General features: G+C 49.1%; 2 protein-coding genes across 4 annotated transcripts; one reads left to right on the forward strand and one right to left on the reverse strand.

The window, feature by feature from the left end:
• The first annotated feature begins 1,876 nt into the window (after nt 1-1,876).
• On the forward strand, nt 1,877-11,655 carry has3 (hyaluronan synthase 3). Of its 2 annotated transcripts, XR_003411145.2 has the most exons (5): nt 1,877-2,058; nt 4,787-5,404; nt 8,048-8,149; nt 8,727-9,802; nt 11,564-11,644. XR_003411145.2 is itself a non-coding variant. In XM_027017982.2 (4 exons), the coding sequence occupies exons 2-4, from the start codon at nt 4,787-4,789 to the stop codon at nt 9,654-9,656; spliced, it is 1,650 nt and encodes a 549-aa protein (XP_026873783.2). In that variant the 5' UTR covers nt 1,877-2,058; the 3' UTR covers nt 9,657-11,655. The 2 variants fall into 2 exon arrangements, 1 of the variants encoding a protein (XP_026873783.2); XM_027017982.2 differs by having other exon boundaries at nt 8,727-11,655.
• Nucleotides 11,653-13,840, reverse strand: chtf8 (CTF8, chromosome transmission fidelity factor 8 homolog (S. cerevisiae)). Of its 2 annotated transcripts, none has more exons than XM_027017991.2 (3): nt 13,384-13,840; nt 13,155-13,272; nt 11,653-12,924 (listed from the first exon to the last, which is right to left on the reverse strand). In XM_027017991.2, the coding sequence occupies exons 1-3, from the start codon at nt 13,404-13,406 to the stop codon at nt 12,775-12,777; spliced, it is 291 nt and encodes a 96-aa protein (XP_026873792.1). In that variant the 5' UTR covers nt 13,407-13,840; the 3' UTR covers nt 11,653-12,774. The 2 variants fall into 2 exon arrangements, with proteins under 2 accessions (XP_026873792.1, XP_026873791.1); XM_027017990.2 differs by having other exon boundaries at nt 11,653-13,008; nt 13,384-13,832.
• Between the last annotated feature and the right edge of the window lie 36 nt (nt 13,841-13,876).

A 13,876-nucleotide genomic window follows, 5' to 3' on the forward strand; every position in this document is an offset into this window, starting at 1 on the left:
CATACACCAATATATACCAACATACACCGACATACACCAATATATACCAACATACACCGACATACACCAATATATACCAACATACACCGACATACACCAACATACACCGACATACACCGACATATACCAACATACACCGACATACACCGACATACACCGACATACACCGACATACACCGACATATACCGACATATACCGACATACACCAACATATACCGACATATACCGACATACACCGACATACATCAATATATACCAACATACACCGACATACATCAATATATACCAACATACACCGACATACATCAATATATACCAACATACACCAACATATACCAACATACACCGACATACATCAATATATACCAACATACACCAACATATACCAACATACACCGACATATAACAAATGGGAGAATATGTACAGATGTTTGTCCTTCCTTTTCTACTGTGATGAGATCATGTCTGTGTTTGAAAAGGTCGTGCCTCTGACATGCGCTGATTTCCTGTCTATATTTTGTATGAGATTCTCTGTATGAGAATCGCTCCCAGTTTTACAAGCACGCTTGTGTATTAGCAGAAACTGGGCTGTATGTAAAACCTGCGGCTCTGCTCAGAGAGGCTGGACTGGCTGATAACAGGGCACTTGCTGCTGTGTTTGTTGTCTGCTTCCATTGTACTGATATGACATGGTCGTCCTCCCAGGTCTGAGCTGTAGGTCTGCAGTTATCGCCCTGATACCCTCCTCTACAGATATGCACTCTGTATTATTCCTTTGGTTGCAAGCCAAGGCCATTTGCTGAGTGTGGCTAGACAGAACTCCTCTTTCTCCCTCCCATCCACATTCTGTTCTCCTCCTCCTCCCTCCTGTCCTCTCCTCATCACAGATACCCTGCTCTACTCTCTGTAGCTCCTCACCCATGAAAAAGCTTTAATACTAGAGCTGTGCAACGCAGGCAGGGAGAGAGAGAGAGAGAGAGAGAGAGAGAGAGAGAGAGAGAGAGAGAGAGAGAGAGAGAGAGAGAGAGAGAGAGAGAGAGAGAGAGAGAGAGAGAGAGAGAGAGAGAGAGAGTGTGCTGATTTTTTGAGGGATCACTTTAAAAACATAGTTAGCTTTTCTTGGGCTAATGATGGAGTTTCACCCAGATAGGAATGTTTTGGGACTGAATGTTTTAGGGAGTGTGTATTAATTATGTTATCTCTGTCTTTCTCTGTTTTTCTGTGTCATTCTCTTTATTCTTATTCTCTCTCTCTCTCTCTCTCTCCTTTTCAGATTTTTTAACTTTCTGTCCCTTTCACCTTGGTTGTATCTGTGCCTCCTCTTCAGCCTGTATCAGTCCTGCACAAGCTGTGTCTGGCGCTGGCTTTCAGGGAGGAGGTGACGATAAATAAATAACCCCATAAAGGATGCATTGAAAGTCAGTGAGTGAGTGTGTGTGTGTGTGTGTGTGTGGGGGGGGGGGGGGGGGTGTCTCCTCAAACAGTCCTGAGTCTTGTGGCTGGCTGCACTGCAGAGAGGAGAGTACGGCAGGGGAGGGGGGCAGGCTGCTATGTGGAGAGAGAGAGAGGCTGGTGTGATTTAGCTGGGCTGTAGCCTGCTCCACACTGCGGAGAGATGCACAGAGGCGAGTTCCTGCCGCTGCGGCAGAGCTCCAACTGAGTCCTCGCCACCTGCACGCCCCGGACAGGCATGCCCGGCTCCGGAGCCCGCGCGGTCCGCCAGCCTCCAGCCTTGGCCGCGCTACCTTCAGAAAGGCTCTCAGCGGAACTGGGAGAGGCCGTCATGCCTGGTCGCTGAGCGAGGGGAGAGAAGGAGGGAGAGAGGGGAGGAACCAGGGAGGAGGAGGGTGAGGGGGCTGTATTTTTGGATGAGGGATCTCTCGAATTAAGAGCCGGCGGAATAAAGATGTAGTGTGAGCAGAACAAGGAACGTGCTGTGCTGCAGTGGAGAGGAGTGGAGCGGACGCCCGGGCAGACGCACGCGTGCACACAAACCCCGCAAGGCTGACTCCTCGAGGACAGAGAAAGGCCAACGTCACTGCCCCGGGGCTGGAAAGGTATGGATCACATCAGAGGAGCGAGTGTGTGTGCCTGTGTGTGTGTGTGTGTGTGTGTTCTTTTTGCTTTATTTTTGGAAGGGTGATACAATGTATTATATTTGTTTATACAAAGTTGAGAGCTGCATGTTCAGAGTGTGTATATGTGTGAGCGACAGTAAAAGATGAATGGCATGTTTCCAGGCAGTTTTTACGGAGTCTGGGAGCAGGACAGCCACATCTCTGAATTCTGTTTGAAGATGTGAGACCTCTGAGGAAAATGGCCTCATCTTTGCCTCCTATGCCAGCAGACACTGACTGAACATGTGGGTCTGGCGGCGTAAGGAGAAAAGTCCCGTGGGAATTCATAAGTCACTAAATTAGATCAGAACACCCAGACAGGCCGAGACGTAGTTCATTAGCGGCCCTGCCCAGTGGGGGGGGCTCATCATTTCAAAGGACCAAGGACACCTTTGATCTTCTTATAGTTGTGGGGCAACTCGTTGGGTGATCTGTTATGCAGAATCTTTTGTTTATTCACTCATTTGGTTGTGCTTTCTTGCATTCCTTCTAACACTGTGCAGGTCATGTTACAGATAATCATTATTTATCACTGTATTTTAAACTCATTTTGTAGTATCCTATATATTGGTTCAATGGAAATTATACACGGTGCCCTGTAGTGGGAAGAAATGGGACTCTCAGTCAACCTGGTAATGTTAAAAACTGATATTTCCACAGACAGGTTTTTCTGTCAGTGTTGTATTGCCGGGTAAAAATAACGTATCTGTATTTTCTTGCTAGTCTGAGCGTTTTTTTCCCCCCTGAGTTGTCACATGAGTGGTGCATATTGATGGATAGTTCAGATTACAGCAGTTGAAGAAGCCCGTTGGATTTTCCACTTAGCTCACGCCAGTGGGTGGAATCAATCTGTGTAATCCAAGCAGCACAAACTCATGGTAGAACATCTGCTCTATGAAATCAAACATATAAGAAGATTCTCCAAGTCTGTGTTCTCCGTAGCCTCACACCATATCTCCAGCTGCCTGAGGGATTCAGTCTATCGGACCGTTTTAGAACAGAGTACTCACAGAAAGCTTCAGCACATCCTGAACCTACAAAGGCACCTGCAGCCAAGGTGTGTGTGACGTTCCCAGACTCTTCCCTGGCCCGCTCTTCATCTTCTCACCAGACTCCTCCTTCATCCTGTCATCCTCAGTCCTCCCTCTTTGGAGAAAATGTGGAGAAGCCCTACCTGGACCTTGCTGGAAAATAACTGCTCTCCTTCCTCTGCTCAAGACATTCCAGAATGAGTCCACTTGCCTGGACTCTTGCCTCCTGTGCTTCTGAGACCACCTGCCTGCACGGGATCTAAGCGCATTCGGCTGCTCCTCAGCCTGGCTCTCGTCTTATGGATTTACCCACCCGAAGACGCTTCCCTCCACAGGACACACACACGCAGACAGGAGTGTGTCTTTTCACAGGTCTGCCTTTTCTCAGATAACTTTAATGCTGCATAATGTCTGTCAAATGAGTAAAGCCCCACTGTCAGGTCAGGTGGTCTTGTGTCCTGTTCTTCATGATGCGATAATCCATCGTGGCCAATCTGACTACTGATCCCTGTGGAGAAAGAGAGTTTTTCTCTGCACTTCCACTGGTAATAATGACCTGCTAGTACGCTCGAATAATCAAGGCTGATGAGGTTTAATAGTGAGCTCACAGAAGTAGAGATGATGGCAATATGAATTTTAATAATGAATTTTATTTATATAGCACACCTCCATGTCAGTACCACCCCGAGGCTCAAAGTGCAACAGATAAGTGATGACGTAAGAGAAAAGAGAGGAGAGGGCAAAGTGAACGATTCTTAGAGGCTTACACGGTGATTATTGATTATTATGTGCATATCACATAAAGAGATTCTCGTTTTTGTGTTACAAGGGTTTCAGGTTTGTGTGCGTGTGTGTGTTTGGTGACAGAGTAACTGCTGGGCAGTTTGACAAGAGCTCTTTTCCTCCTTCACGGCCCCCCACTCTATCCTCTGTAATTAGGGCCCAACGCGTCCCCTGTAGGGCCCCTGTCTGCTGCCGCCTCTCGCCCGGAGGCTTTACGCATAGCAGCTGCACTCCTGCATCCAACCCTGCTCACCTCACGCGGTGAAGCTCCAGAGAAGATCCGGAGGATGGACTCGCGAAGATTCTGCTCTGTGATGTCAATGGTGCGGCTGTGTCCCTCCGCGCGGGCTCTAAGACAATAAAGTGGTTTCACTGGAGAGGATTCCGGCACCGGTGCCGCTAGCGCAGCGGGTGTCCGGTTATTCCGAGCCGTGGCCCTAATCCCTTGTCTCTGTTTGGAGCAGCAGAGGCACTTCCTCCGGTGGGCAGAGACTGCAGCAGGGAATAAAGAGGAACATTGTTCTCTGCTTGGGATGCCAAGGAGTGGCAGCCAAAGCCTGCCTGGCCTTTAATTAAAGTCGTTAACCTGAGAGAGGGGCAGAAAGAGATCGGACAGACCCCCCCCAGCCATTCATTCAGAACTCGGGGTTTACAAGAACTTGTGCTCTTGTGGGTGATGGGTAAATGTCATCCAGTCGTGTGTCAGAACTGACCTAGGCTGTGTGAACATCCATGTCACCCCAGTTTGATTCAACTTTGATCTTCAGCACCAGAAACATCTGAATCATTTACCTGTCTGTCTCTCTGTGCCTCTCTCTCTCCCAACCTACCTGTCTGTCTCTCCGTCTCTACAGATGCCCTCTTGCTGCGGCAAAGCGGTGCGTATTTTCGTCACCACGCTCTTCGCCGCTGTGGTCCTCTTCGCCATCCTGCTGGCCTACGTGACGGGCTACCAGTTCATCCGCACCGAGCGGCACCACCTGTCCTTCGGGCTCTACGGTGCCGCCCTGTCGCTCCACCTGCTGCTACAGAGCCTCTTCGCTTTCCTGGAGCACCGCCGCATGCGCGGCCCGTCGCGGCCACGCCACCTGCACCGCACCGTCGCCCTCTGCATCGCCGCCTACCAGGAGGACCCGGACTACCTGCGCAAGTGCCTGCGCAGCGCGCGACGCATTTCCTTTCCCGGCCTCAAGGTCGTCCTGGTGGTGGACGGGAACCGGCCCGAGGACACCTACATGATGGACATCTTCCAGGAAGTGATGGGAGCGGCGGGGCAGGCCGGCCGCGTGGTGTGGAAGGGGAACTACCACAGCGACGGGGGTGGGGCCTCGGTGCTCGCGGAGGAGGCAGCGCAGGTGGCGCGGGTCGTGCGCGGCTGCCGCTACTCGTGCGTCATGCAGAAGTGGGGTGGGAAGAGGGAGGTGATGTACACGGCTTTCAAAGCGCTCGGGAACTCGGTGGATTACGTGCAGGTACGCCGTCGTCTTGGACGTGTGGGGGAGAGGCCCTAACTACAGGAGAATGGGGGGGCCGCAGACGCAGATATTTTGGTCAAGGCTGAAGCAGAACATACACGTTAGATTTTAAGGACAATCATCTTTTTACCTGAAACTTGTTTTCTCATCTTTCTTTTTGACCTACCTGTCTGTCTCTCTGCGCTACCCTCCACCCACCTGTCTGTCTCTCTGCGCTACCCTCCACCCACCTGTCTGTCTCTCTGCGCTACCCTCCACCCACCTGTCTGTCTCTCTGCGCTACCCTCCACCCACCTGTCTGTCTCTCTGCGCTACCCTCCACCTACCTGTCTGTCCCTGCTACCCTCCACCCACCTGTCTGTCCCTGTGCTACCCTCCACCTACCTGTCTGTCCCTGTGCTACCCTCCACCTACCTGTCTGTCCCTGTGCTACCCTCCACCTACCTGTCTGTCCCTGTGCTACCCTCCACCTACCTGTCTGTCCCTGTGCTACCCTCCACCTACCTGTCTGTCCCTGTGCTACCCTCCACCTACCTGTCTGTCCCTGTGCTACCCTCCACCTACCTGTCTGTCCCTGTGCTACCCTCCACCTACCTGTCTGTCCCTGTGCTACCCTCCACCTACCTGTCTGTCCCTGTGCTACCCTCCACCTACCTGTCTGTCCCTGTGCTACCCTCCACCTACCTGTCTGTCCCTGTGCTACCCTCCACCTACCTGTCTGTCCCTGTGCTACCCTCCACCTACCTGTCTGTCCCTGTGCTACCCTCCACCTACCTGTCTGTCCCTGTGCTACCCTCCACCTACCTGTCTGTCCCTGTGCTACCCTCCACCTACCTGTCTGTCCCTGTGCTACCCTCCACCTACCTGTCTGTCCCTGTGCTACCCTCCACCTACCTGTCTGTCCCTGTGCTACCCTCCACCTACCTGTCTGTCCCTGTGCTACCCTCCACCTACCTGTCTGTCCCTGTGCTACCCTCCACCTACCTGTCTGTCCCTGTGCTACCCTCCACCTACCTGTCTGTCCCTGTGCTACCCTCCACCTACCTGTCTGTCCCTGTGCTACCCTCCACCTACCTGTCTGTCCCTGTGCTACCCTCCACCTACCTGTCTGTCCCTGTGCTACCCTCCACCTACCTGTCTGTCCCTGTGCTACCCTCCACCTACCTGTCTGTCCCTGTGCTACCCTCCACCTACCTGTCTGTCCCTGTGCTACCCTCCACCTACCTGTCTGTCCCTGTGCTACCCTCCACCTACCTGTCTGTCCCTGTGCTACCCTCCACCTACCTGTCTGTCCCTGTGCTACCCTCCACCCACCTGTCTGTCCCTGTGCTACCCTCCACCTACCTGTCTGTCCCTGTGCTACCCTCCACCTACCTGTCTGTCCCTGTGCTACCCTCCACCTACCTGTCTGTCCCTGTGCTACCCTCCACCTACCTGTCTGTCCCTGTGCTACCCTCCACCTACCTGTCTGTCTCTGTGCTACCCTCCACCTGTCTGTCTCTGTGCTACCCTCCACCTGTCTGTCTCTGTGCTACCCTCCACCTGTCTGTCTGTGCTACCCTCCACCCACCTGTCTGTCCCTGCTACCCTCCACCCACCTGTCTGTCCCTGCTACCCTCCACCCACCTGTCTGTCCCTGTGCTACCCTCCACCCACCTGTCTGTCCCTGTGCTACCCTCCACCCACCTGTCTGTCCCTGTGCTACCCTCCACCCACCTGTCTGTCTCTGTGCTACCCTCCACCCACCTGTCTGTCTCTGTGCTACCCTCCACCCACCTGTCTGTCTCTGTGCTACCCTCCACCCACCTGTCTGTCTCTGTGCTACCCTCCACCTACCTGTCTGTCTCTGTGCTACCCTCCACCTACCTGTCTGTCTCTGTGCTACCCTCCACCCACCTGTCTGTCTCTGTGCTACCCTCCACCCACCTGTCTGTCTCTGTGCTACCCTCCACCCACCTGTCTGTCTCTGTGCTACCCTCCACCCACCTGTCTGTCTCTGTGCTACCCTCCACCCACCTGTCTGTCTCTGTGCTACCCTCCACCTACATGTCTGTACTGATTCTCTCCACTAGCCTGTGTGCCTCACTTCTTTCCACCTACCTGTACTTTGATATTAACCATGAAGAACAACGTTATTAAAACCTTTTGTGTGTGTGTGTGTGGTGGGGGGGGGGGGGGGGGGGGGTTCCAGAAACACTGATATAAAGATCTTCACAGTAGCTCATTCATTTCCCTTCTGTCCTGTGATTAGAATCACTGTTATATAGAGGTCAGAGGTCATTCCATTGCCTTGTCATCTGCACACCTGTGCTCTGTCAGCGACCTCTCATTGCTCCTGCACCATTGGTCAAAGAATCAAAACAAAAGCTTTCAAACCACAACTAACAATGCAGGTGTTCACAGACCGTGGGCATTCAGTTTAGACAGTTGAAAAGCTGAGGCTTCTCCTTAAAAGCCTTGATTGTTTGGCTACAGTGCAGGTGAGCATCTTTTAAGAACATTTCTATTGTGCAGCAATGCAGGCTAAAGTGAAGCCTCACCTCAAACTTGTTTGTTCCTTCATAGGTCCGGTATTACATAACTTCTCTGACATGTCAAGTTCAGGCATGTTGTCCTGTAACACTGTTCGTACAACTGTAGGTCTGCGATTCAGACACGGTCCTGGATCCAGCATGCACCATTGAGATGCTGAAGGTCTTGGAGGAAGACCCAGATGTGGGCGGAGTCGGAGGAGACGTGCAGGTGAGAACTCACTAACAGGCTTTAGAAGCTGATGCCCAGAGGATGTTCTCAGAAGCTTTGTAGGGAACTAGTAATCAGAAGGTTGTTGGTTCAAGCCCACACCATGGCCAAGTTACCACAGTTGGGCCCTGGAGCTAGGATGTTATGGTCTTCACCAAAGCAAAGAAACAAAACACTAAACTAACTAGACACATCCAAACAAAAACTATCTATGACCCTTGCGCTGCAATACTCTCTTCAAAACATGCACCCACCCCAAAACCCCAATGTTTTAATACTAACAGAACTTGACAAGAGCCTCCAGTTTGGCCTTTACAGGCAGAGCACCTTCTCCTGGGAGGGGCATCCTTCCATTATCAAGGTGATCTGGGTCATGCCATCATGAGTGGCACACACCTATGAGCAAGCATAGAGAGACAATGCAATAGAAAGGGCAGGAGAGAAAGAAAGAAAACACACACACATCAGCAGGCACAGACATGCCACAGAGACCTCGATTGTGGCAAGCCTCGGACTAACAATCTCTAAATTACGAGTTCCACGTCTCCAGCGCAGGAATTCTACTTATTCTTTTCAGATCCTGAACAAATACGACTCCTGGATATCCTTTCTGAGCAGCGTACGCTACTGGATGGCCTTCAACGTGGAGCGCGCGTGCCAGTCATACTTCGGCTGCGTCCAGTGCATCAGCGGCCCCCTGGGCATGTACCGCAACTCCCTTCTGCAGCAGTTCCTGGAGCCCTGGTACCACCAGACCTTCCTGGGTAGCAAGTGCAGCTTCGGTGACGACCGCCACCTCACCAACCGCGTCCTGAGCTTCGGCTACAAGACCAAGTACACGGCGCGCTCTCAGTGTCAGACGGAGACGCCCACGCGCTACCTGCGTTGGCTCAACCAGCAGACTCGCTGGAGCAAGTCCTACTTTCGCGAGTGGCTCTACAACGCTCTCTGGTTCCACAAGCACAGCCTGTGGATGACCTACGAGTCCGTGGTCACAGGATTCTTCCCGTTCTTCCTGGTGGCCACAGTCGTCCACCTGTTCTACCGCGGCCGGCTGTGGAACATCCTGTTGTTCCTGCTGACGGTGCAGCTGGTGGGGATGGTGAAGGCCACGTACGCCTGCTTCCTACGAGGCAGCCTGGTCATGATCTTCATGTCCCTCTACTCCCTGCTCTACATGTCCAGCCTCCTGCCAGCGAAGATCTTCGCTCTCCTGACCATCAACAAGGCGGGCTGGGGTACGTCCGGGAGGAAGAAGATCGTGGTGAATTTCATCGGTGCCGTGCCCGTCACCGTGTGGGCCGTCGTGCTCCTGTGCGGCGTGGCTTACACCGTCTACTGCGAGACGCAGGACCCTTTCAGCGAGACGGAGAAGGCCCTCCTCATCGCCGGCGCCCTCCTCTACGCCTGCTACTGGCTCATTCTCCTGGTGCTTTATCTGGCTATAGTGGCCAAGCGCTGTAACAAGAGAGAGGAACAGTACCATCTCCCCTACGCCGAGGCATAGGGCACCTTCTTCAACGCTACTTCAGTGGTGCTGCTGGACAAACAAGCTGCCTGGGACTGGTTTGAGATCGTTCCCTCTCCACTCCCTGGTGCTAGACCCCATGTTGGAGGGTGTCATATCTAACATGTTTAACAGCGACGTATACAGTAGGTTCACTCACATTAACCACGAGACTCTGAACACTATGTGGTAAAAGCATGTCCTATATGTGGGAAATATTTTTTTAAAAGATGTTTCAAAGACATTGGGCAGCATTTTGCTTCTTAAATATAAAGCACAGATCAGGAGAAATGTCCAGCCTGAGCTGATGTTGTCTTACGGAGTCAGTGGTGTGGCATTGGTGCTTAAACAGTCTGAATGTAAATTACACATTCAGGCTAATCAGTGGGCACCAGCCCTACAGAGAACTCTGTACAGACACTGACTGGTGTCATCTGCCAAAACCAAGTCAAACCATGTTTTTTTGTGATTTGTATTGGACAATCCGACATAGATCCGTGCTGTTCAACAGTGTTAAATGCAGCGCTATTGATTTTTCTACTATATCAGATGTTCATTTGACAGCCTTTAGAGCAAGACCTCTCATCTTTAAGATTCTCTGATGAACTATTTCTCCCAACATTGATATTTTTCTGGAAAAGCAACCAAAGAGCGTTATGTACATTTTGCTAGACCTATTTAAATTAGTCAGTGCCATTACTAGATGGAGTAGTGTTGTTTTCTTGCTACTTTAGGTGCAGCTGCAAATTGACTGCATACAATAAACAAAAAAAAGCTTAGGAATACCAACCTTCAAGGAAAAATGTTCTAAACTCGTAATCTTTGACTTTAGAGTGAAGAAAGACATCAGGAGTGACTGTGCAACCTGAAACTTGAATGTGAAGACGACACACGTTTGTTTACAAGTTCAGTTTTCTAAGAGTAACTGTAATAGGTGGTCATCACTTAGCTAGAAATGCATTCGCTATGAAGCTGGTAGTGATATATTAAAGATATTAGCAGGGTACTGATTAGGAAAGAACACTAGTTGCTTGTTTCAGTTCAGTGTCAGGTGCTTGTTTGATACAAGTGTATAATTAACTTTTCATATTAGCTCAATGTCAGCTAAGGCACTTGAAAAAAGTAATACTATTTAAGACTATTAGACGACGTTTTAAAAGCTATTTGGACCATACACAGCCAATTATATGTTTATTACAAAGAGAACTCATATAGAGCTGCATTGCAGTAGGAACACAAGACACTGGATGCGAGAGCCATTAGGCATGACTGCTGGGTCTAAGCAGAGCTGACACACACACACACACACACACACACACACACACACACACACACACACACACACACGTCACTTTTGTACGCTAAACCAGCTTGTTCAGCTCCCCCTGTGCCAAACGTGTGGACCTGCTGATTACACTCTTGCACCCCCCGACTCCCTCTCTCTGAAAAGACACACAAATGCTGAGAGAGAAGGAGCCTGGAGGAAGCTTCTGGCAATCTATCAGGGACTGTGAACAAGAACACTAAGCCTAGTGTGTTTGGGTGTGCCTAGGCTAAAATCAGCACCAGTACTGTTAGCGTTTACAGATACAGCTCATATACAACTGTGTTAGACAAACAGTGGACTGAAAGACTAGTTGATATGCGGAGGGTGTTTCTCCCAGGGCAGTAGCAGAAGGCAGACATAAACGTATCGATTATTGAACATGCCTACAGACTCTGTGAGGAGAATGAAACAGTTATTGGTTATATTCACTCAGTCAAGTACAAGATAAGGGATGATGTTGGCTTTAAGGCTTCAGAACAGCACTGGCATACGTAACTTAAGAGGTTCAAATCTGAATATTTGTTTTACTGTTGAAAATACATCCAGACTTCTCATTGCCATTTCCTAATTTTATTTTAAGGAAACGGCCATGATCTCAATCGTTAAACCTGATGTTCAGTCCAATGTTGGCAAGTCCTGCTCTGGGGAAGATACTTGAAGGTGTCTAGCCATCATCATACAGTGCATAACATGGAGTATACTGAGCAGGAGTCACAACACAGAATCACACTTTGGCCCTTCAGTTAGTGCAAATGCTGTGACATTTACTGTTTCAATACTTAAAGTATATAAAGTAATAACTATATTCTTGAATGGGTTTTTTTTTTTGTTTTGTTTTGTTTTTTTAGATATTTTGAAATAGTGCAAGAATACTGGTATGCTTATCAGTCTATATTTTGCTAGACTCATTTTACGGCAGAGGTATTTTTGTCACAGCACACCATGCTACTGTTGGTGGTGTGCTGTCCAGGACCCAGTATCTCAACATTGTAGTGTTCAGACCATTTTTAGCTGTTGGAAAAAGTATTAAGTGTCATACTCAATCCACCATTTCAGGATGATCTTTGTGCATAGATGCACATGGGAAGATATCCACTAAAACAATTCATTCTAGGTCAAAACCGAACACTGGTCAGTAAACTGCCTGTTTCACAATGTACAATGGACGATAGACACTATTGAACATTTAATTCCTTATCAGTCACCCAGGGCTTGACATTATGGCTGTGATTTTTTTGTCTAAACTGAAGATAACAGTCATACTGTTTGACCTCATGAATTTGTGTAAATACTTACATATTTAAAGGAATGTTTTTAAAAGTTTTATATCATTATTGCAACATTGACTGTGTATTTTTGCAGATCTTTATTACACCTGTAAAATGTTTTTAAATAAACTTTTTCTGTATCAAATGGTGTTAGTTACCTGCATATACATCGTTTCCAATTTTGCAGTTCTAAACCAATACAGCATATTCAAACAAGCAAAACTAACCTCCCACTAGTATATGACTAGTATATCTTTTGTGTTTACTGGATTTAGTCAGTCAATGAGTCTTTCTTTAAAAAAAAAAAAAAAAAAAAAAGGTAAAAAAAAAAAAAAGGCAAATTTTCTGCAAGTTCGCAGAATCCATCCATCTCAAAGAGTCAATAAAATAGAAGCTCCTAAGACACCTCACTTGCATCATCATCTGGAACGACACTGGAACCACACCATCAGAGAACAGTGTGCGTTTGCTGCATGTTTCCAGCACCACGCGGACCAGCTAGAATGTAGATTTTCGCTGTCAGCTAAACCTTCTTTGGCACGTTAGTAATGATTGGCTTAGGACGTGTTTTAAAGATCAGCTTCTTCTTGATCAGGGCACTAACAGTGTAGGAGGTTGGCTTCTCCTCGCTCGTTTCCATGACACCCTCGTCATCTTGGGGGAGGCCAGAGTGCTTCATAAGAACAGCAAACGGTTTGTCCAGGTTTACCAGCTTGCCATAGAGGATGTGATGTCCCACTATCAGCACTGGAACACCCTCAGACAGACGATTAAATATAACTCGTTTGTGTATAGCAGATCTAACAATAACAGGCAGCTAGAACACTTAATTAGCCAGTGTTACATCGTACTGACCTTAACTTTGTCATTTTACAAACACAGGCACTGATTTTGTAAACTTACTTCTTTCGTGTAGTGCAGGTCTCCCATGAGATTTCCAGACAACCCTGTGTTGTGTCTTGAGATCATCTCTCCTTGCAACTCCACCAACAACCACTCCGCAGGGCCCTCCCCGGCCTGGCTGCAGAAATAGTAATGTGGCTAGACATCTTAGTCGCCGGCTACGTTGTTGAGCCTTTAACTACTGTATATTTATGTCGCCAAGTTAAGACTCTCTGGTATCGTTACCGACCTTGAGATGACTATTTGAACCATGCTAGCAACGGTAGGTCCAAAAAATATGAGCTTCACTTGCGTCTCAGTCTGGATTGTCCTCTTCTGCTGACTCTGAGACAGACCCAAGCACCCTAATAACGCCCGAACAAGGCGGCAGAGTATGTAGTTAGTGGGTAAGGAATTAGTTAACGATAAGTACGTGCGCTGTATGACTGAGCCAGACTGGTGTCATTTTCGCCTCAGCTTTCCCGCCAGTAAGTAAAAGCTGAGGCGTTTCCTCTCCACGAGCGGTCCCGAAGTTTCAAAATAAAAGCCAACTGGGGCGGTTGTGAAATATCATACCGAGTCGAAGAAGCTTTTCCACACTCCAAAATCTGGCGATTGCACATTCTTAACGGTAAATTAACATCAGGTTCGCCCCGCGGCGGTGGTCCGTATAGTTAACATAACTTGTAAGAAACAGTTGACCGCGTCCGGTTTTCCTACATCGCTGCGCATGCGCAGGCAGC

This window comes from Electrophorus electricus, chromosome 4, assembly GCF_013358815.1.
Source record: "Electrophorus electricus isolate fEleEle1 chromosome 4, fEleEle1.pri, whole genome shotgun sequence".
Lineage (NCBI taxonomy): Eukaryota > Metazoa > Chordata > Actinopteri > Gymnotiformes > Gymnotidae > Electrophorus > Electrophorus electricus.

Coding starts and splice junctions, on each gene's coding strand:
- has3 (XM_027017982.2), top strand. CDS start 4,787: ATGCCCTCTTGCTGCGGCAAAGCGGTGCGTATTTTCGTCACCACGCTC. Junction 5,405..8,047: donor ACTCGGTGGATTACGTGCAG/GTACGCCGTCGT, acceptor GTACAACTGTAG/GTCTGCGATTCAGACACGGT. Junction 8,150..8,726: donor GAGTCGGAGGAGACGTGCAG/GTGAGAACTCAC, acceptor TATTCTTTTCAG/ATCCTGAACAAATACGACTC.
- chtf8 (XM_027017990.2), bottom strand. CDS start 13,406: ATGGTTCAAATAGTCATCTCAAG. Junction 13,273..13,383: donor GTTCAAATAGTCATCTCAAG/GTCGGTAACGAT, acceptor CTATTTCTGCAG/CCAGGCCGGGGAGGGCCCTG. Junction 13,009..13,154: donor ACCTGCACTACACGAAAGAA/GTAAGTTTACAA, acceptor CGTCTGTCTGAG/GGTGTTCCAGTGCTGATAGT.